The sequence below is a fragment of the Chiloscyllium punctatum genome, chromosome 3 (assembly GCF_047496795.1).
Source record: "Chiloscyllium punctatum isolate Juve2018m chromosome 3, sChiPun1.3, whole genome shotgun sequence".
NCBI lineage: Eukaryota > Metazoa > Chordata > Chondrichthyes > Orectolobiformes > Hemiscylliidae > Chiloscyllium > Chiloscyllium punctatum.
In genome coordinates this window covers 76,795,773-76,817,619 of record NC_092741.1, presented here as the reverse complement: position 1 = coordinate 76,817,619, position 21,847 = coordinate 76,795,773, and the positions used below count along the sequence as shown (strand labels likewise).

General features: G+C 39.7%; 1 protein-coding gene across 2 annotated transcripts in view; it reads left to right on the top strand.

The window, feature by feature from the left end:
* The window catches only part of nt5dc1 (5'-nucleotidase domain containing 1), a 554,582-nt gene extending 533,509 nt beyond the window's left edge, over positions 1–21,073 (top strand). Inside the window, exons 12-13 of one of the 2 annotated variants that reach the window (XM_072555641.1) lie at positions 17,720–17,825; positions 19,729–19,851. In XM_072555641.1, coding sequence (XP_072411742.1) covers positions 17,720–17,805 — 86 coding nt within the window. In that variant the 3' untranslated portion in view covers positions 17,806–17,825; positions 19,729–19,851. Of the gene's footprint in view, positions 1–17,719; positions 17,826–19,728 lie in introns of both variants that reach the window. The other variant, XM_072555633.1, reaches the window with a different exon arrangement.
* Positions 21,074–21,847: the final 774 nt, after the last annotated feature.

Genomic DNA, 21,847 nt, shown 5'->3' with positions numbered 1-21,847 from the left:
TCGGTATGGATGAATTGGACCGAAGGGTCTGTTTCCATGCTGTACATCTCTATGACTCTATGAATGACTTGATAAGAACTTTGAATATTGGGTAATGTTCAACAAAAGAATGAAAAGAGGAGTTAAGAATAGTTGTAATGAATTGCAAAACAGTTCATTATTTCCACTAGCACCGTAATAGTTTAGTGGTATATTTGCCATTGCATTCTTTCCAATGTAAAGTAAATTGCAATGCTTATTTTTCCCTGTATATTTAAATATTTTACATCAAATACAGTGAACGAAAGATGATCAATAGTACAATCTGGCTTTCACTGAGTGAGTCCTGTAAGTCACTGGGAAATGGCCAATGGAGTTTTCCTGAAGAGATGCTTGTGTCTAACAAGTACATAAACTGATTGAGACTGCCAGAGTTGCCAAGGAACTGCCCAAAGGAAAATGTATGGAGTTAAAAAGAACAGCCATAAAAACAAATATTTAAATAAATTACTTGAGTGCCTGGTTCACTTAAGTTATTATAGGATTTCTGCTGCATGGTTGCTTTCCCAAATATTATTTCACAATGAGCTGCCTGCTGATCGGCAGCCCCAACTGCTTATTAAATGAAAACATTTCTTTCCATAATGGATTAGTTGAAGTGATTTCGATAAATTGATTTTTTTTTGTTATCAATGAGAGTATTTCTTTCCCAGTGGATATTGTGAGTTGGCTTCAAGAGAGAGGGGCAAAAACTGGTGTTATGGGGTTTATGAGGTGGCATAAAAGGTCTATAAAATGAGAGGGGGCTGATTGGGGGCATAGGATAGTGCAAAGGATTTGAAAAACTACTTGGAATGGATTGATAGGTAATGGGGTGTGACACAGGGACCACAAGGATAATGGAGAATGGGTAAATTGGCAAAGCATGGTTTTAAGGGTATGAGGGGCTCTGTTGGATATGTAGATTGGTATAGGATGGCTTGAATGGGATAGGAGGTGAGGGTGAGTGAGCATGAAGGATATCGTACATTTTCAACTTTGTTTGGAAATTTGATCATAGTGTCGCAGCCCCAGTTCCGCTTTGGGAATATACCTATATCATGGCATTAATGAAGGAGCTCCTAACTTTTTGGGAGCCTGAATAATGTCTCCCAAACTCTCTGTCCATATGAGGCAAGATTTGCTTTGATATTTAATCAGCTCAATGTTAAAGCTTACTTATTGGCTTTGCAGTGACCCAGATCTGCAACCTCTGATTAATATCTCTTTGGGGCCCTTTCCCTGAATTTCTGTTGTTAGGCTTGTGGCCACTTGCTGTGGCAGTGATACTCAGTCTGGGCTGTAAGTAATTTTTTTAACTTTTCATTTTTCCAGCCTTGATTACTGTACCATTTTAACTTTTCCCTGGGATGATGAGGAATTATATTCAGACATTTTGTGAAATAAAACTGTGGATAAGAAAGTTTACCTCTTCTTTGGTGTAATTAGTATTACACTCTTCATAATTTTCTGAATAGAAAGTGTTTTAGTCTCATAACAGTTACAGATTTAACACAGTCTGTATTGACCCTACAGCATTTAAATCAGCTATACTTAGCACAGTTTAGTTTAAATAATAGATGTAACACAATAAACCTAACTTGATTGATATTTTATTTGAATGTTGAAGCATGCTTTGTATCATTCATTTTAGCTATCTAAGCCCTCCTTTTATTTGTTATAGTGTACAAATGGCCTGTATTAAGTGGTTCAGGCTAGGAATGGTCTGAAAGTATGAGGTTTCCAAAATGAGCTCATAGTCCCCTGGAGCATGAGTGGGATAGTGGGTAACTGAATCCAGATTTCAGTGGTATTTTAAAAATTCAGTCCTGTCTATGATACTGTATGACATTTACAAGGTGAAATCAATTTGACAAATTATGAGATGAATGGAGGAGATAAACCCAATAATTTCTGCAATTTTTGATATTATAAATCCTTGACCACCTTGCTACATTCAGTGCCTGCAGCCATGAAGAAACCACTATGCACATTAAACTGTAATAAAAACTAATGTATGCAGTTATAGAAGACGTTTAGTATGCATATAATAGTATAGTCAATTCTAAGCAAATAATCAACCTGTTTCCCATATGTTATTCACTAATCAAAAACATACCATGTAACAGTAACAGTTTCTTGGATATTTAATGGTAACATGATCTATTCATAATGTAGCACATTATATTTGATCTTAATTTGGTGCTTTTTCAAAGATCATTGGAGTAAAATAAGTGGTGCAGTTGATTATCATTTGCAATCCTGCAAAGGTGTTCTGGGCCAAAAGATCTCCACCTTTGTGTGCGCGTGTTCTTTGAATCTGGGCAGTGGATGAAATACAAGATGCACAGCTTTCAGGAAATATGGAGCAACAGGAAGTTGGAGAATTGCCTCATAAAAAGCCTCAGGATGAAATTTTTCAGTTAGTCGTATGTGTACCAGCTGAAAAGCTACTTCAAAATAATAACAACTTGACTTCAAATGTGCTACAAAGCATAATTTGGTACTGAAGCACATAAGAGATCTTAAAACACCAACAAAAGCTTAGTCACAGCAGCATGTTTTAAGGTTGGACTTGAGAGACTTCAGGAAACGTATGGGGCGAAAGGACAAAAGGTCCCTTAGATCTGATGAGTTGCATCCTAGGATATTAAAGAAAATAGCTTCAGGGGTGATGGATGCATGGTTAGTAATCATCTAAGAATCCTTAGATTCTAGAAAAGTCCAAGAAGTTTGGAAAACAACAATGTAGCACCCTATTCAAAAAGGGGAGGAAACAAAAGGCTGACTGACATGTTTTGGTTAAGTGCCATTTTTATCATGTTTTTTAGAGGGTTTTGTTTCACGACGAGACCTAGTACTTTTTCATCGTACCAAATTCACTTCAGTAACTACCCCTCCCACTCCTATGGTGTCCCCTTGTCTCCTTGTATCCCAAACTTTAGCACTTTTTAGTTTCATCAGTATTAGCCATGCCTCCACTGGCAGCATTCTCAACTCTTCATGTGCCATTCCTGGAAGAACTCACCGTTGTTGGGATTTCCCAGAACTGACTAGCATTCCGAGCTCTGACACCTCTGTTTTAAAAGGCTGTTGTGCACCTCACAAGCACTGTCAGTCCAGATGTGTCCTGCACAGTTCCCTCACATTTGCCCCACACATGGCGTACAAGGGAAGTTTGTCACCCTGCTTTATGGGCAGGGACGTAGATACTGTGGTGGATGGGATGGTGCAGTGGTAGGATGTCTTCTGGTGCCCGTGGAGCACTAACTTCACGCTCTGGGATGTTGGTGCCTAATGTCCAACATGGATGCCCTTTGGAGCAAGTGGGAAGCTGAGGTTGACAGAAGCCTACTCTGACTGACATATCAAGAATTCTCAACATCTGGCTTGTTCAGAGTGTTTGGTAACACAGGAAGCTAAATATTAATTATGTAAGATTTGATTTTAATAAGGCATTTAATAAGATATAATTTCCCTTAACTTGCTGCTGCTTCATGAGAGACTTGCCATGTTGCTTCACAATGAATAATAGATGTCGCGTGTTGCTCCTGGTATCGAGATAGGCCTCACTGAACTTCTCATCCAATTCGATCACAAGTCTCACCACATTCCATGTCACTCACAAGCCTACAAGATTACACCCTAGGTAGTTATATGCTAATTAGGTTAACATCCGTCATTGGGAAAATATTTGAGCATAAAATAAAGGATATAATAGCAGAGCATTTAAAAATGCATAATATAATGAGAGTCAGCACGGCTTCAGGGAAGGAAAATCATGCCTGACAAATTTATTTGAATTCTTTGAAGAGGTAATAAACAGGAATATTAGATGCGATACATTTGGATTTTCTAAAGGCGTTTTATAAGGCATTGCACATAAGGCTACTTGATAAGTAAAGACGCTTGATTATATTACGTATTTTTAAATGCTTTGCTATTATGTCCCACCCTGCCAGTTAAAAACTTACATCAGAAGGTCTCAATGAATGATTCAAGCAAAGCTTTAGAAGCAATATTTTGCCTGACTCTCCTTAGGGACATTTGTGAGGATACCTCGTGTAGTACATTGTACTAAGTTTTAAAAGGTCTGGTGTGGGAGACTTGTTCATCGACTAAAGTCTATCAGTATCCGGGGCCAAGCAAGAACATGGATTAAACATGGCTAAAAAAGAAGCAGAGAGTAGTCGCAGGCAAGTTTTAAATGGAATGGAGTGTGGTGTGGAACCTTTGGATTTCCTGTTTCCAGAATACATAAATAACCTCAGTTTGCAGGGGAGGCTTTACTGTTACTTTAAAATTAGGCTTAATAGTGACAACTACAAGGAATTATGTATTTCAGAATTAAAATGGGAGGTGTGTAGATTTCATTTGGAGTAATAGAAAGAAAACAAACAATATGCTTAGTGGTTCCAAGTAATGAATTTAAAGCCCCAGGAGCTGCTTGTGTGGTCAGGTCACATCTTAGATCTGTGTACAATTTGGTGCAAAAGCAAAATACCACAGATACTGGCAATCTGAAATGAAAACTGCTGGAAATACACAGTAGGGTTGTCAACGTCCATAGAGAGTGCAAAGGGGTTAATATTTCAGGTCACAGAACTATTTCCAGAACTGGAAAATAAGATCATCAGAGCAGAAATTAGGCCATTCAACCCATCAAGTCTGCTCCACCATTCAATCATGGCTGATAGGTTTGCAACCCCATTTTCCCACTTCCTCCCTATAACCTTTGATCCCCTTGGCAACCAAGAACCTATCTATCTCGGTCTTAAATATACGCAATGACCTAGCCTCCACAGCCCTCTGTGGCAATGAATTCCACAGATTCACTACCCTCTGGCTAAAGAAGGTTCTCCTTATCTTTATTGTAAAGGGTCTTCCCTTTACTCTAAGGCTGTGCCCTTGGGTCCTCGTCTCATCTTACATGTAATAGTTTTTTAGACAAAAGCTGAGCCATGGAAAAGCAAGTGAAAAGGAAAACAAAATGTAAAAGTATCTCCCTGAGGAGTAAGTGACAGGGCAGGAATGTGGGGCCCCTCTGATTTCCCCTACAGCTCAAAACAATTTTCCTGGAACACTGGTAACTCAGCCTGCTGGTGAGATTCTTAGCAATAAGGCAGAGCTCGTCACGACCATTATGGCAAATGAGGAGATGCTGCAGTATATGGGAATTCCAGAAGATTGCAAGGGAAGAAGTGAAACTTGAAGCAGGCATGCAGCTTTAGGGCTCACTCTGTAATTTTTCTCAGTGTTTGCCAAAGGCTACAGAGTAGAAAGAAGTTCAGATTCCAAATTAAATGTCTTCTTCAGCCAAATTTATATTGTAATCTGATATTTCCAAGTTTGTAAAGAGACAATTTTAATTATTTTTGACATGAAATATTTTTAGAAGTACAAAATAATGCAAATTGTGTTTGTTATGTGTATGCAATTTCCCATTTTGAAGCAGTCAGTATGTAGCTCACTTCCTGTCAAACAGTGTAATTTTAATACACCCAGTTAGAGCATCTGGTTTGGCTTCACACTTTAACTTAACCTGATTATCATTGTCATCAATCAGCATCAATCACACTAGTTTCCCTATATAGTTTGTTTTCAGCTGTTTATGTACAGGATTGAATTAACTGTCTCTCATTTACAGCCCCTGTATATGGAGAAAACCTTTCATGGGCATTAAATATGATTACTTTGAAAACTGCATAAATCTCTTTAAGAAAGCTTTATTGAAATGTGTGGTACATTTGGTATTTCATACTTTTACATTCCTAGAGTAATTTCAAGTCCAGTTCCAGGCCTGGCAATAGGAAATAAATTAGAATTGTTAATAGTAATGGGGGAAATTGAGCGTAACATTGGGTGATTGACAGTGATCATAGCATTTGTTTATTTTTCATCACTTTAGCACTTTTTAGTTTCATCAGTAATAGCCATGCCTCCACTGGCATCATTCTCAACTCCTCACATATAAGGCTTCAAGTCCCACTCCACTGCTTGAACGCAAAATTCCAGACTATCATTCCAGTGCAGTATTAAGGGACTGATGCTTTGTCAGTTAGGAATGACATTCAGAAAGTAGAACAGAAGGTGGGTGGCACGGTGGCAGTGGGCGGCACGGTGGTAGTGGGTGGCATGGTGGCCCAGTGGTTAGCACTGCTGCCTCACAGCGCCAGAGACCCGGGTTCAATTCCCGCCTCAGGCGTCTGACTGTGTGGAGTTTGCACGTTCTCCCCATGTTTGCATGGGTTTCCTCCGGGTGCTCCGGTTTCCTCCCACAGTCCAAAGATGTGCAGGTCAGGTGGATTGGCCATGCTAAATTGCCCTTCGTGTTAGGTAAGGGGTAGATGTAGGGGTATGGGTGGGTTGCGCTTCGGTGGGGCAGTGTGGACTTGTTGGGCCGAAGGGCCTGTTTCCACACTGTAAGTAATCTAATCTAATCTAATCTAATCTAATATCTTTCAATCTAAATCAAGTTTTGGATGTAAAACTTATTGTGAGAAATGTATAAACAACTTTTGAATTGTTGATTTATGTGAGCCTTTTTTTTTCATTCTTATTTATACTACCGATGCTTATTTTGGTATGACGAGTTAACAAGCAGCACAATCTGAGAGGAGGCCTGGTATACATTTAAAATGAGAAATATCACTGGAGGACAAACGGAGTTTTCAATCATGAGTTCGCATCATACTTCCTTCATATATCCATCATAGGTTGTGGACGAGAGCTTTCTGTGCCTTGAATTGCTGATGGGGTTGTAATAAGTAACCAATTTACTTCAGTTATTGATACACATTAATGTCCTGGACTTGGACACCCAGGGCAAAATTTCAGAGTTTCCAGATGATATCAATTGCTGAAATGTAAGAAACATTGAGAAAAATAGAAGCAGATTTCAGGCAAACATCAACAAGTAATGTAGAGAGATAAAGTTTAAAGCAGAGAAGTGTGCAGTGATGCATTTTGTAGGAAGAATGACAAGAGATAATGTAAACCAAGTGGTGCCATTTTATATGGGATGAAGGAGCAGAGGGACCTGAAACTTTACTTGCAGAAATCTTTGAAGGTCGAAGGACATGTTTATAAGGCTATTACAAAGCCTATGGGATGCTTTATAAATAAGAGTAAAAGTGTGACAACGTTATGCTAAACCTTTAGAAATCATCAGTTATATCCTGCAGGAGTACTCTGTCCAATTCTGGGACAGTGCTTTAGGAAGAATACTGACAGCTTAGAAAGCTTACTGGGAGATTTATGAGAATGGTACCAGAGATGAGGAACTTCAGGTATGAGGAATCATTGTAAAATCTGGAATTATTGTTCTGGAATGAAGGATAAGGAGACATTTGGAGAGATCAATGGCCAGAGGGAATGGATTTAACTTAAGGGGCAGAAGATTTATAGGTAATGTGAGGAAAAACATTTTCTCACACAGAGTGGAATCTGGAACTCATTGATCGTAAGGGTGGTAGAGGCAAAATCCCTCATCATTTAACAAGTATTTAGATGTGAATTTATGATGCCAAGGCATACAAAGTCATGTGCCAAGTGGAAAATGGGATTGAAGTAATTAGATGGTTGTTTTTGATCAGTACAGACGCAATGGGCTAAAGGGCATTTTTCTGTGCTGTATATCTCTAGGACTATAATTTGGTAGAGGTGTTCAGAATGTTATATCATAGATTTAGAGATGATGCTTCCATTGCAAGAAGGGTTAGTGACCAGAACCATCTGGTTTAAGGTCATTGATGAAAGCAGTGAGTAAAGGAGTCTTATTTTAAATAAAAGTAAAGGAAATTGTGTTTATAGTAAATATTCCCTCTTTGTCATTCTCAACACAGTGTAAAACACCATCCATTTTAAATGTCCCTCCACTTCCACTGACCTGGTTAAGACTACATCACCTAATTATATGTTTAATCATAGCCAGGATATCATTGCCGTGGTTTCCTTTCCCATCCCTGCACCATTACACCAGATGTTTCCCAATTTTCCATCCTTGGATCCCTCTTATTTTGTGTCTACCTGCTGTCTTTGGTGACATAATCCCAAAACACAGCATTAGCTTTCACATGTATGAGATAAGATGAAATTCCCTACAGTATTGAAACAGACCCTTTGGCCCAAAAGGTCCACACCAACCCTCCAAACAGTAACCCATCCAGACTCAATCCCCTACCCTATACTGACCCCTGACTAATTGCCTAACACTATGGGCAATTTAGCATGATCAATTCACCTGACAATCTTTGGATTGTGGGAGGAAACCGGAGCACCCGGAGGAAACCCACGCAGATACAGGGAAAATGTGCAAACTCCACACAGACAGTTGCCAGAGTTGGGAATTGAACCCGGATCCCTGGCGCTGTGAGGCAACAGTGCTAACCACTGAGATACCGTGCCGCCCCTGAAGGTTTTTGTGCTGTATATTTTCAGTGTCTATCGGACCTAGATCTACCTCAATACAACCTCTCTACTGTTGATACATTATTAGATGGCTTATCTGACATCATTATTGAATGACTAGAAATTTTATCCAATTAAATATTGGGAAAATCAAAGCCATTGTCTTCAGTCCCTGTTACAAATAGCAATCCCCTGCCATTGACTCTATCCCTCTCCATGGGAATTGTGTAAGTTTGAACTAGACTGCTCGCAACTATTTAATCGCAATATATTTAGTTACAAATGGATAAACACTTCTTTCACTTGTTTCTATTTTCTCCTCCGTAATGGCACACAATTCTTGAATCATTGCATCGTCGAGGTGTAGGTTTACCAACAGTGCTGTTAAGAGAGGAGTTGCAGGATTTTGACCGAGTGACAGTGAAGGAACAGCAATATGGTACCAAGCCAGGATAGTTAATGACTTAGAGGGGATTTTGATTTGGATGTTCTCTTAAATGTGTTGCCCTTCTAAGCATCGCAGGTTTGGAAGGTGCTGTTGAAGGAGCCGAGGTGAGCTATTGCACTAAGTCATGTACTGTAGCTGGTACGTACTGCTGCCACTGTGCATCGGAGGTGAAGGGAGTAAATGTTGAAGTATGGATGTGGGGCTAATCAAGCGGGCTGCTTTGTCCTGGATGATATCAAACGTTACGAGTGATGTTGGAGCTGTATCTATCCAGAAAAGTGGCAAGTATTACATTGGGAATATTACATCAGACATCTGACCTATGCTTTGCAGATAGTAGACAGGCTTTGGGAAAGCAGGAGACAAGTAATGTAATACCAAATTCCTAGCCTCTGACCAGCTCTCGTATTCACAGAAATTATATGACTTGTGCAGTTGAATTTCTGGTAAATGCAAACTCAGTGATGATGATAATGGAGGATTCAACAATGGCATTGAACAACAAGGTACTCTGATTCTCTCTTGTTAGAGATGGCCATTGTCTGGCATTTATGTATTACTCGCCACATCTGCCGAAACCCGATGTTGTCTATGTCTTGCTGCATGTGAACACAAACTCCTTCAGTATCTTATAAGTTGCAAGTTATGCTGAATGTTATGCAATCACTTATGGATATATCCATTTCTGACCTCATAATTGTATAGCTCTTTAAAGGAGTTGCCACAGGTATGCTCAGTTGAATGGTCTCCTTCCGTAATGTATGATTTTATTCTTGGAATGATATCCAGCAGATTCAAGAAGCATTTTTTGGTGCTGGATGTGGAGCAGCACATTACAACAGGTCTCCATCTAGTTCTCCATAATGATAACTTTTTATAAAGGGAGGTGAGTTTTTGTTGCATCCTCACACTTATTCTCAGATTTTAAGAAACCTTACGTATCTTTCCTCTTTCATCGCTTTTCTGTTCCTTTCATGTTCCTTTCCTCTCACTCCATTACCTTTTCTATAATATATATTTCTGAATTCACAAGCTCGCTGATTGACTGAAAATCCTCAGGGTGTTACATCTGCAATGTCTTTCATTAGTCAGTGAGGGGAGTAAAATAACTAATGGAATAGTGTACTGGAAACTGATGACCAAGAAAACTATAAGCCTGTTATTCTAACATGAGGTTTCAGTTGTCATTTTTGGATGCTGCCTGAACTGCTGTGCTCTTCCAGCACCACTAATCCAGTATTAGATTTTCAGAAACCCTGCCTCACAATTATTTTTCATCTTCTTGTAATCCTGACAGAAATCAGCAAAAAAAATCTAGAGTTGGATTTATTGGCCAAGAGAGACAGAAAGTTAAAATCTTCAGCTTAAAAGTTATCTATCGCTTATTGCTCAGTGTAATCCATTTTTAAATTAAATTAAATATAGATAGTGTACTTGGTCAGATCAGTCATTATGAATTCTGATTTGGGCAGGTCATGCAGTTTACATTCTTTTCAAATTATTTGCAAATTTGCAGAAGGGCATTACAAAACTCATCATGAATCAAAATTCTACAATCATCCATAAACTAGGACTAAGGATGCGAGAAGAGCCTTAAATTATGTGAAAGGTTGAGAGAAAGTGTCACTCGGAAGATGACATATCTAATTCTTAGCAAAATTGCATTCAAGTTTTCCCACATCTGTAGAAATCATTCTGCTGAAATTGGATCTGCAATCTCATATTTCCTTTCCAATGAAAGAATTGCTTTTCTTGACTTGCTCAGACCTCTCTACAGATATACTGAAATGTATTCAGTAATATAATCAATGACCTGTTTGGAGCAAAGATGTCCAATATTAAATGACTGATTAACATTTTAAATTGTGGAGTTACTTATAACATTATTTCCTTGCTGGTGATTAGGACAAGATAAAGAGGGTGAGGCTGCAGGAGGCTTTACAACTGGCAGAATTTGTTTATTGCCTGAAAAACAAGTGAAGAGCAGAGAGCACATCTATTGGAAATTTGACTGTTTGATTAAAATTTTAACCACATCTTTTAAAATCGATTGACAACACTCCCATCCAAACTAAGTATATTAGGATCCAGTTTCAACTACTGGAGAAATGGGTAGTGTTGATGTTTTTGGAGCCACACAGGGCCATACAGCAAAGATAAATATTTGCTTTCTTTAAACATTTTTCTTGTAGTATCACTTGGAGTCTTGATACACTGGCCCTGCTTATGTCATCTCGCCTACTACTGTCCCATTTTGCTTTGCTTCCTCCTGATCTGTTCCCTCCAAAACCAAACCCCACTGCTATTCTTACCACAGGTTGCAGTTAATATTTAAAAGGGGCTGCACATAATTTTGATTTGTGGCATGGGTGCTGAATTTTCTCTACCAATATGTATCAGTTCATTTTGGTTTTGATTCAACTAAAACAAACTTGTCATTTTGCTACAAAAAAAAGATAAAATTATTGATGTTCTTAGATGGCTAACTTGCTTATTAGTGAGTTTATGTGTGAAACAGTGATATATAATGATTTTCAGTTGCTCTCATCCAGGCATTATAAAGCACTGGCCGTTATCCATGGATAGGAGAATGACTAATGGAGAATATATTTGGATATTGGTTACAAGTGATAGCTCTGCCAATTCGTTTTTGTGTGGTTAAAACGTTTAAGAACAGCTGCACTTTAAGACCAAATTTATTTCCCCTATTTGTTTTCCAAGGCACAGAATAATAAATTGTTTCAGTCACATTATCTAAAGTATTCATTCCAGTAAGTTCTCATTTAAACTAAAACATCTATTGAAATAAACAACTCAGCATTGTACTCTATAGCTTTGTTTGACCTGTACTATCATAACATTGAAAATAAAATCAGCACTGGTGGCAGTTGGTAAGAGAATATAAATCTTGTTGTAAAAATCTAAATTTATTTGTTTGTAGTTGGCAATTTACTTGAACCTCCAGTTTAGCTTAAGGATGTCAGCCTTAAGCAGAGTTTTAACAAGGTCACTGGTGAAGGAGCAGCTGGGCTTAATTAATCAAAGATCCAGCTAAAACCAGCTTCTCTGCAACTTGGTTAGCTAGGCCTTTTGTGTTAATAACGTATGGATAATACGCTAGCCAACTTAGTATGATTATGCATTTGAATGCAGATTGCAATAAAGTGCTGGGAATTGGGTGATTTAGGGAAAGGTGCTCCTTTGTTTTTGTTTTTATTTCCTTTTTCTAACACTTACAGCCTCAAGAATTGGTTCTTACTCTGCCATAAGAGAAATAGCTAATTATTTGATGAGTGGCTGGGAAGTGATTCACTTAGCAACTGGTGGTAAGGCTAATAATATACAAAAAGAGAAGGAAATACAGAATAGAATGAATTAAGTAACTACTTGGAACACATTGAGGATGGCAGCACAGGGAATATATCACAGCTGCAGTATGTGGGAGCTCCTGAATGCCAGTGTGATCCAGGGCAAATATATCTGCGGTAAGTGTTTAAAGTTCAAGCACCTTCAGCTCAAACTAAAGGTTGCTGAACTACAGACATTGTGACGTATAAAGAAGGAAACAAATTTCCTGGAATCTTTGTACCTGGAGGCGATCGTACCTCTGACGATATGGTGCCCTGATTTTGCCCATGTTCTCAGACAAGAGAATTTGACAGCTAGTAAGGCAAGTAAGAGGACCTAGCGTGCAGGAGCGTCGGCCTTTGCAATTGTCTAACAAGTTTGACAGCTTTCAGCTTGTTTTGGTGAGACTGAGAGCTGTAGGGTGGATGAGCCAAGTGACCATTTGCACCAGGGTACAAGAAGCAAAAATGAATATAGTGCTAACAAAGGGTCAGGAGGATTGAGTCAATAACTGCAGCAAAGACCATGGGTGCCGATGGCTGTGCTGTCTGCTTGATGCCAGGTTTGGCAAATCTGCTCAGAGCTGGAAAGGAATTTACAGTGGAAAGTGGAGAATACAGTCATTGTGGTCCATGTAGATACCAATGATATTGACTGGTCAAAACAAGAGGTTCTGCAGAGGCACTATGAAGAGCCTGGTACCAAAGTAAGAAGCATACTAATTGGCAGACAGCAAGTCACGTTACAGAGATGAATAGGTGCCACAAAAGGTAGTCTGGGAGAAGTGGATTCCAGTTCATGGGCATTGCTTGGCACAATATGTGGAAAGCGAAATCTGTATCACTTGGACAGTCACCAGCTGAACCATGCTGCGGCTGATGTTCTTGCAAGCTGCATAACTCGGGAATAGACAATAGACAATAGACAATAGACAATAGATGCAGGAGTAGGCCATTCTGCCCTTCGAGCCTGCACCGCCATTCAATATGATCATGGCTGATCATTCCTAATTAGTATCCTGTTCCAGCCTTATCTCCATACCCCTTGACTCCACTATCTTTAAGAGTATTTACAAGTAAATGATTGGGGAAAGGAATTAAATTTTGGAAGACATAGTGGATCAAAGAGTAGAGAAAAAGCAAAAGATATTAATATGCAAAGTGAGAAACAGTTCTTTAGAAGAAGAGAAAGAGAATACAAATCAACAGTCATTAAATAAAACTGGAGGTTACAAAAAGAAGAAAAAACAAAAAGACTAAAGACTCTGTATCTGAATGCACACGATAATCAATAGAAAACCGATGAATTGTTAGCATAAATAGAAATAAATTAGTGTGATTTAGACAATTTTGAAATCATGGTTGCAGAATGACCGCGATTGGTTCTTGAATATTGAAGGGTACAGGACATTGAGGAAGGACAGAAAACTAAGAAAAGGTGTGAGGAAGTGACTGTGTTGCTTATTGAAGGTATTAGCACAATGCAACATTATGATGTAAGTTCAGGAAAAATGGAGATGGAAGTGGTTTGGTCGAGATGTAAAATGATAAAAGCAAAAAGTCACTTGTGGAGGAGGTATACATGCCCCTCACGTTAGTCACATTAGGATGGAGAAGAAAGAAATAATGACAGCTTATTCAAGAAACAAGTCAATAATAATCAGATATTTGAATTGATACAAGGGCTCAAAAATTCAGGTGGTCAGAGGTAGCCTAGATAAAGTTCTTAGAATGTTTTCAGCATTTTTAAACAGTATTTCTGGAGGTGAACAGAGAGCATTGGAGACTAAAAGAAATGCAGGAGAATCTCAACCGAATCTGTAACATCTGTGAAGAGAGAATCAGTGTTGAAGTCTGCTATGAGTTTTCTTCAGATCTAAACTTAGTTTACTACACTTGATATTTTGTAACAAGATAGGATTAATTAATGTCCCTAGGTAGCAGCAACTGTAATATGATTGAATTAAATATTGTATAAGGGAGAGAGAAGTGAGCTCCAGACAATTTTATTGACTTAAATAAGGGCAATTATAAGGGCATGAAAGCAGAATTGGCTAAAGTGAATTGGCAAACCAAGGTAAAGGATGGTTTAATAGAGGTGCAGTTGTAGACATTTATTTCAGAATACATGGAACAGATACATACCAAAAAGTCAGAAAAATTCCTAAGTTATTTAGAATGATTAAAGATATTATCAGACTCAAGGAAAACAGCATATAATTGTGCAAAAAGGTGGCAAGTCAGCAGGTTGAGAAACTTTTTAATTTTTAAAATAAGGAAGAATGACTCAAATAAAGAGAGGAAAAAGCTAACCAGAACTACGTAAACTGTTAGGAAAGTTGTATAAATATGTAAAATAGTAAGAATTTAATCAAGTGTGCATTAGTGATATAGAAAGTAAGTCTGGAGCATTTAGAATAGAAAATAGAGAAAGCATATGAAATGAACAGGTATTTTTCATCACTATCATTCCCCATAGAGGATATTAGTTAGCTCCCAGAAGCAGCCATAAATCAGGACATGGGAGGGAGGAAGAAATGAATGAAAATCATCAGAGAATTTGTACTTCGTAAATTATTGGAGCTGCAAACTGAAATGTGACAGTGTCCTGATGAACTATGGTCTTAAAAGGATTGGCTAATGAGATAATGTGCTACTTGTTGTGGTTCTGTTCGCCAGGCTGGGAATTTGTCTTGCAAACGTTTCGTCCCCTGTCTAGGTGACATCCTCAGTGCTTGGGAACCTCCTGTGAAGCGCTTCTGTGCTGCTTCTTCCGGCATTTATAGTGGCCTGTCTCTGCCGCTTCCGGTTGTCAGTTCGAGCTGTCCGCTGTAGTGGCTGGTATATTGGGTCCAGGTCAATGTGTTTGTTGATAGAGTCTTTGGATGAGTGCCATGCCTCGAGGAATTCCCTGGTTGTTCTCTGTTTGGCTTGTCCTATAATGGTAGTGTTGTCCCAGTCGAATTCATGTTGCTTGTCGTAATGTGCTACTTTTAATTTTCCAAAGCTCCCTGGATTTGGCAAAGGTCCCATTAGAATGGAAGATAACGATTATAGCTCCTTAATTCAGAAAGGGAGAGACAGAAAGCAGGAAAGCCAGTTAGGTTCTTAACTGTCATAAGAAACAAAAAGCTGTTGTCAAGGAAGTTATAACAGGGCATTTAAATAAGATTTATTCAGACAGAGTCAACGTAAGACTATCAGTCATAAGATAAGAGCAGAATTAGGCCACTCAACCCATTAAGTCATGGCTGATACATTCTCATACCCATTGTCCTGCCTTCTCCCCGAAGCCACATGGTTTTGTAAATGAGAAATCATGTTCAACCAATTTATGGATTTCTTTGAGGAAAGCACATGTATTGTGGATAAAAGGTGTGTTGTACTTAGATTTCCAGAAGATGTTGATAAAATGCCACATTGACGGTTATTGGAGAAAATAAAAACTCATCCTGTAGGGAGTAGTGTATTGGCATGAACAGAAACGTAGCTGGCTTGTATGAAGCAGAGAATAGGCATAAATGGGTCTTTTTCAGGTGGTGGGATGTACAAGTTGTGTGCCACAGGTGCTGGGATCTTGACTGTTCACAATTTATATAAACGACTTGGATGAAGGGGCAAAAGATCTTTTTGGCAAAATTGCCAGTGACACAAAGATAAATAGGAAAATAAATTCTGAAGAGAACATAAGGCTGCAAGCAAATATGGGTTCAATGAGCAGGCAAAGATACAGCAAATAGAATATTGGAACACATAAAATTTTCATTTTGTATGAGAGAATATAGAAGCATTTAAATGATGTGAACTTGCAGAGCCCTGAGCTGTCGAGAGACTTGGGCGTCACAGTACATGAATCACAAAAGAGCAAGTACAGCAAGTCAATAGAATAATATTATTGTGAGAGGAACTAAATATAAAAATAGGGAGGTTAAACTTCAGGCTGTGTACAGTATTGATCACTCCAAGAGGAAAAACTAGTAATACTCTAATACTAGTCATACTGTAGGTCCATTTTGAAGTATACAAACTGAATTGGACCATTATGTCTCATTGACCAATTTTATTAGTTTTTACTTCTTGGCGCCGTATTTAAGGAAGAATAGAAATGTATTGAAAGAAGTTCAGACAATATTTACCAGACTTATCCCAGAAGCGAGTGGACCATCTTATGAGAAAGATAAAAGCAAATTACTGCAGATGCTGGAATCTGAAACCAAAAGAGAAAATGCTGGAAAATCTCAGCAGGTCCCTTTCTCTCAGCTCCTTCGCCTCCGCCGCATTTGTTCCGATGAGTTCACTTTCCAAAGTGGTGCTCTTAATGTGTGCTCCTTCTTCTCCAACCTTGGCCTTCCACCTACAGTTGTTGACAGGGCTCTCGACAGCGTGCGGTCCATCTCCCGTGCCACGATCCTCACCCCCTCCCTCCCCTCCCAGAACAAGGATAGGGTCCCCCTTATTCTCACCTTTCACCCCACCAGCCTTCACATGCAAAGAATAATCCTCAGCCATTTTTGCCAACTCCAACACGGCGCCACCACTAAACACATCTTCCCTTCCTCCCCCTGTCTGCATTCCACAGAGATCGTTCCCTCCAGGACAACCTCGCCCACTCCTCCATCACACCTAACACCTCTCCCATCACACACGGCACCTTCCCATACAATCGTAGAAGGTGCAACATCTGCCCCTTTACCTCTTCCATGCTCACCCCCCAAGACCCCAAACACTCAGATTAAGCAGCGTTTCACTTGTACCTCTTTCAATTTGGTCTATTGCATTTGTTGCTCCCAATGTGGTCTCCTCTATATCGGAGTGACAAAATGCTGACTGGGTGATCACTTTGCTGAGCACCTTCGGACTGTATGCAATCAGGTCCCAGACCTTCCCGTGGCTTGCCACTTCAACACACAATCCTGCTCCCATGCCCACATGTCTGTCCTTGGCCTGCTCCAATGTTCCAGTGAAGCTCAACGCAAACTGGAGGAACAGCATCTCATCTTCGACTAGGCACGTTACAGCCTGCCGGTCTCAACACTGAATTCAACGCCTTCAGGTGATTATCCCATCTCGACCCCCCTGTTTTCATTCTGCTCCGTAATTTTATTTCATTTATTTTTTTAATATATATTTTTCACTGTTCCGTACCTCTTATTTCTTGATTGTCTCTCTTTCTCTTGCTCCCCACTCTCTCATCACCTTTTTGCGCTCCTCTTCCCCCTTTGCTACCCTTCTCCCTGTTTTCCATTTTGCCTCTGCTTCACCCATCCCCTCCATCTCCCACATATTCGTCACATAACACTGGCTTCAGCCTTGGTCATTCACAGCTCCTAATCTCTCTATGCACTGTCATTATCACCTCGTTATTGCTACCTTTGCTTCTGGAGCCATGACTCACCTTCTCTCAACCTAGTATAAATACCTCTCTATTTCACCCTTTTTTTAGCTTTGACAAATTGTCAGTTAGACTCGAAACGTTAGCTCTTTTCTCTCCTTACAGATGCTGCCAGACCTGCTGAGATTTTCCAGCATTTTCTCTTTTGGGATCTTATGAGAAAGGATTGGACAGGCCAAGATTGTATCTAATGGAGTTCGGAGAGTTAAAGGTGACTTGATTAACCAATAAGATCCTGAAGGCCCTTGAAAGCATGGATATGGAAAAGATGTTTGCACTTCTGGGAGAATCTACAAGTAGATGTCACTGTTTATATTTTCTAATGTGATGTGGGTGTTGTGGTTCTGTTCTCCGAGCTGGGAATTTGTCTTGCAAACGTTTCATCCCCTGTCTAGGTGACATCCTCAGTGCTTGGGAGCCTCCTGTGAAGTGCTTCTGTGCTGTTTCCTCCGGCATTTATAGTGGCTTGTCTCTGCTGCTTCCGGTTGTCAGTTCCAGCTGTCCGCTGTAGTGGCCGGTATATTGGGTCCAGGTCGATGTGTTTGTTGATAGAGTCTGTGGATGAGTGCCATGTCTCTAGGAATTCCCTGGCTGTTCTCTGTTTGGCTTGCCCTATAATGGTAGTGTTGTCCCAGTCGAATTCATGTTGCTGTCGTCTGTGTGTGTGGCTACTAAGGATAGCTGGTCATGTCGTTTCGTGGCTAGTTGGTGTTCATGGATGCGGATCGTTAGCTGTCTTCCTGTTTGTCCGATGTAGTGTTTTGTGCAGTCCTTGCATGGGATTTTGTACACTACATTGGTTTTGCTCATGTTGGGTATCGGGTCCTTCGTTCTGCCGCCACCCAAAGGACTAGCCACATTACCATACATCAGGAGCATTTCTGAACTGACAGCCAGACTACTGCGACCACTAGGACTCATAACAACACACAAACCAACAGCCACGCTCAGACAACAACTCACCAGAACGAAGGACCCGATACCCAACATGAGCAAAACCAATGTAGTGTACAAAATCCCATGCAAGGACTGCACAAAACACTACATCGGACAAACAGGAAGACAGTTAACGATCCGCATCCATGAACACCAACTAGCCACAAAACGACACGACCAGCTATCCTTAGTAGCCACACACACAGACGACAAGCAACATGACTTCGACTGGGACAACACTACCATTATAGGGCAAGCCAAACAGAGAACAGCCAGGGAATTCCTAGAGGCATGGCACTCATCCACAGACTCTATCAATAAACACATCGACCTGGACCCAATATACCGGCCACTACAGCGGACAGCTCGAACTGACAACCGGAAGCGGCAGAGACAGGCCACTATAAATGCCGGAGGAAACAGCACAGAAGCGCTTCACAGGAGGCTCCCAAGCACTGAGGATGTCACCTAGACAGGGGACGAAATGTTTGCAACACAAATTCCCAGCTCGGCGAACAGAACCGCAACAACGAGCACCCGAGCTACAAATCTTCTCCCAAACTGTGATGTGGGTGTCACTGGCAAGGTTGCATTTGTTGCCTATTCCTTTTTGTCCCTGAACCAAGTAGCTTATTCAGAGGCAGTTGAGAGTCAAATACATTGTTCTATGTAGGCCAAACAAGGCCATTATATTTCTTTCTCTAAAGGACATCAGTGAACCAGATTTTCTTGTTACAGCAATCAACAATAGTCGGTGTAATGCTAGCCTTTTTTTTTAATAATCCTAGATTTTACTGAATTTGAATTAAACCATCTTGACCATGGGCGATTCAAACCCGTATCCCTGGAGCTTTTGGATTCATAGTCCACATTACCACTCTGCCACTGCCTTACCATCATGAAGTAGGTTCACTCCATGCCATCTCTGCAAGTTCATGTATATCATTGAATCCAGCTTATGGAATTATGTCTTGGGAAAGTGACAGCCCATCATGGTCTTGTAGCTACATTTGATTTCAGCAATATGGGAGCTTTCGTTAGAACTTTGCTATTTTTTAGTTTATGATGTGTTGTACTGTTCTTCTCACATAACTTCTATGTTTACAAAAACTGATTTTATGAAAGTAATTTGTCAAATTAGCCCCAGGTACTACTTCTTTTTGTTTTTAATTTTGCAGACTTGTCACTTGACCACAAGTTCCCCAGGTTTTGTCCAGATAAACCGAGTTTCATAGGTTATTATCCGAGGCCTCCTGCAGCCCTTGTTCCAAGACCCAGTGAACCAATAACACAAGAATAAGCATGCAAAAGCTGTTACCTCAGCCTGTGAAGAAAAGCAAGATCCTCTGCAAAGCAACACATGTTTTGTCTCTAGTGTGGCTACTGTGCGTTACCTCCGTAAGAGAAGTTTCTGTACTGTTTAAGTGCATTTAGAATCAGCTATGCTGATGGTTTTATTTTTGAAAAAGCTGTTATAACTTCATTTTTTTTAAAAATCCTCTTTCAGTGTTATTGGTTGTAAGGGTAGCATTAATCGGTCTAAATATAGTCCAGGCCTGTTGATTGTGAAAATGGTGGAAGTAAAGTCATTCCATTTAATACAGGAGCTACTGTATTAATGAAGACTGTTTAATGATCCATTATTTTTTGTTTTAAAGGGGAAAAAAGTCAGAAGAACTGTGCGTCATTTTGATCACAATAAAGTCACACCCAAATAGTGCAATGATGTGTTTTATTTGATCATGTATGTTTATCAGGATTTTAAAAAATGTTTACCATGTGCTTTTTCATGAAGTGAACAAGCAAAGTTCTACAGACTACTTGTATTTATATACATTGCAACCAAACTGATGTCTTAGAAATTATGACCAATGAACCATATTAACCATGATCCAACTAAGCTGTATCAACTGTATTGCTATGTGGTTGGTGACTGGGTTGTCTACTTAGAAACCTGCTACACTGTTGTAATATCAGTACAAAATAAGCATTTCACTTTAAATACTGTTATAATGCTGAGGATGAGAAAATTATTTTGCTGCGTGCTAATTGTGGAATTTTCCAACATGATTGCTGGGAAAGGTTTGTAATGTCATGGCATCTTCAAGCTTCCAGGCATGAGAGGGGAACAGTAGTGTGAACAGGGAACAAAGTCAACACAAAACAATTGTCTTGTGCAAAGTAAAAAAAAAGTTTGCAAATGTTAATTTTAGACATTAATAAAAGTATTTTTCAATATTTAGTGAATAGATCTGACAAACAGTTGATTAAATTGAAATTACAGTATTTGTAGAAACATGTTGCCCTCTACGGTTGTTGGATGCATATATTGTTTTCTGCTTCAGTTCTGAGTAACTGCATATTGTCTGGACATGTTCAACAACAAATTAGATCCTACTCTGATTTCAATGTACTTTGTTAAAGTGATGTGGGCTGTGTATCAATCAATAATATGTAAACATCAGCTTCATATTTGATTTTGTACATTAAAATTAAAAAGCTCCAAAAAAATGTGTTCCATAACTCAATATCTCGGAGGGAATTTTTTCACCTTAATGTGCAGCTTTACAGTTTCAGTAGCCAAATCTATATTGTTTCAATTCAGACCTTCAGCAAGCTAGTATACCCCATCAACAAAGTCAAGCAAGAAAACAGGCACTCAGCTACAGGCTTAAGAGACCACTTTTGGCAATCTCCTTTAGAAATTTCGTTCCAACTCGTCCATGCCAACCAGATATCCTAACCTAACTTAGTCCCATCTGCCAGCACTTGGCCCTTATCCATTTACACCTTTCCTATTCACATCTCCATCCAGATCCCTTTTAAATGTTGTAGTTCTACCAGCCTCCACCACTTCCTCTGGCAGCTCATTCCAAACACACACAACCCTCCTTGTGAAAACATTACCCCTTAGGTCTCTTTTATATCTTTTCCCTCTCGCCCTAAACCTATGTCCTCTAGTTCTGGACTCCCCCACTCCAGGGAAAAGACTTTGTCTATTTACCCTATCCATGCCCCTCATAATTTTATAAACCTCTGTAAAAGGTCACCCCCCTCAGCCTCCGATGCTCCAGAGAAAACAGCCCCAGCCTGTTCAGCCTTTCCCTGTATCTTAAATCCTCCAACCCTAGCAACATCCCTTGTAAATCTTTTCTGAACCCTTTCAAGTTTCACAACATCCTTCCGATAGGAAGGAGACCACAATTGCACACAATATTCCAAAAGTGGCCTAACCAATGTCCTGTACAGCCGCAACATGACCTCCCAACTCCTGTACTCAATGCTCTGACCAATAAA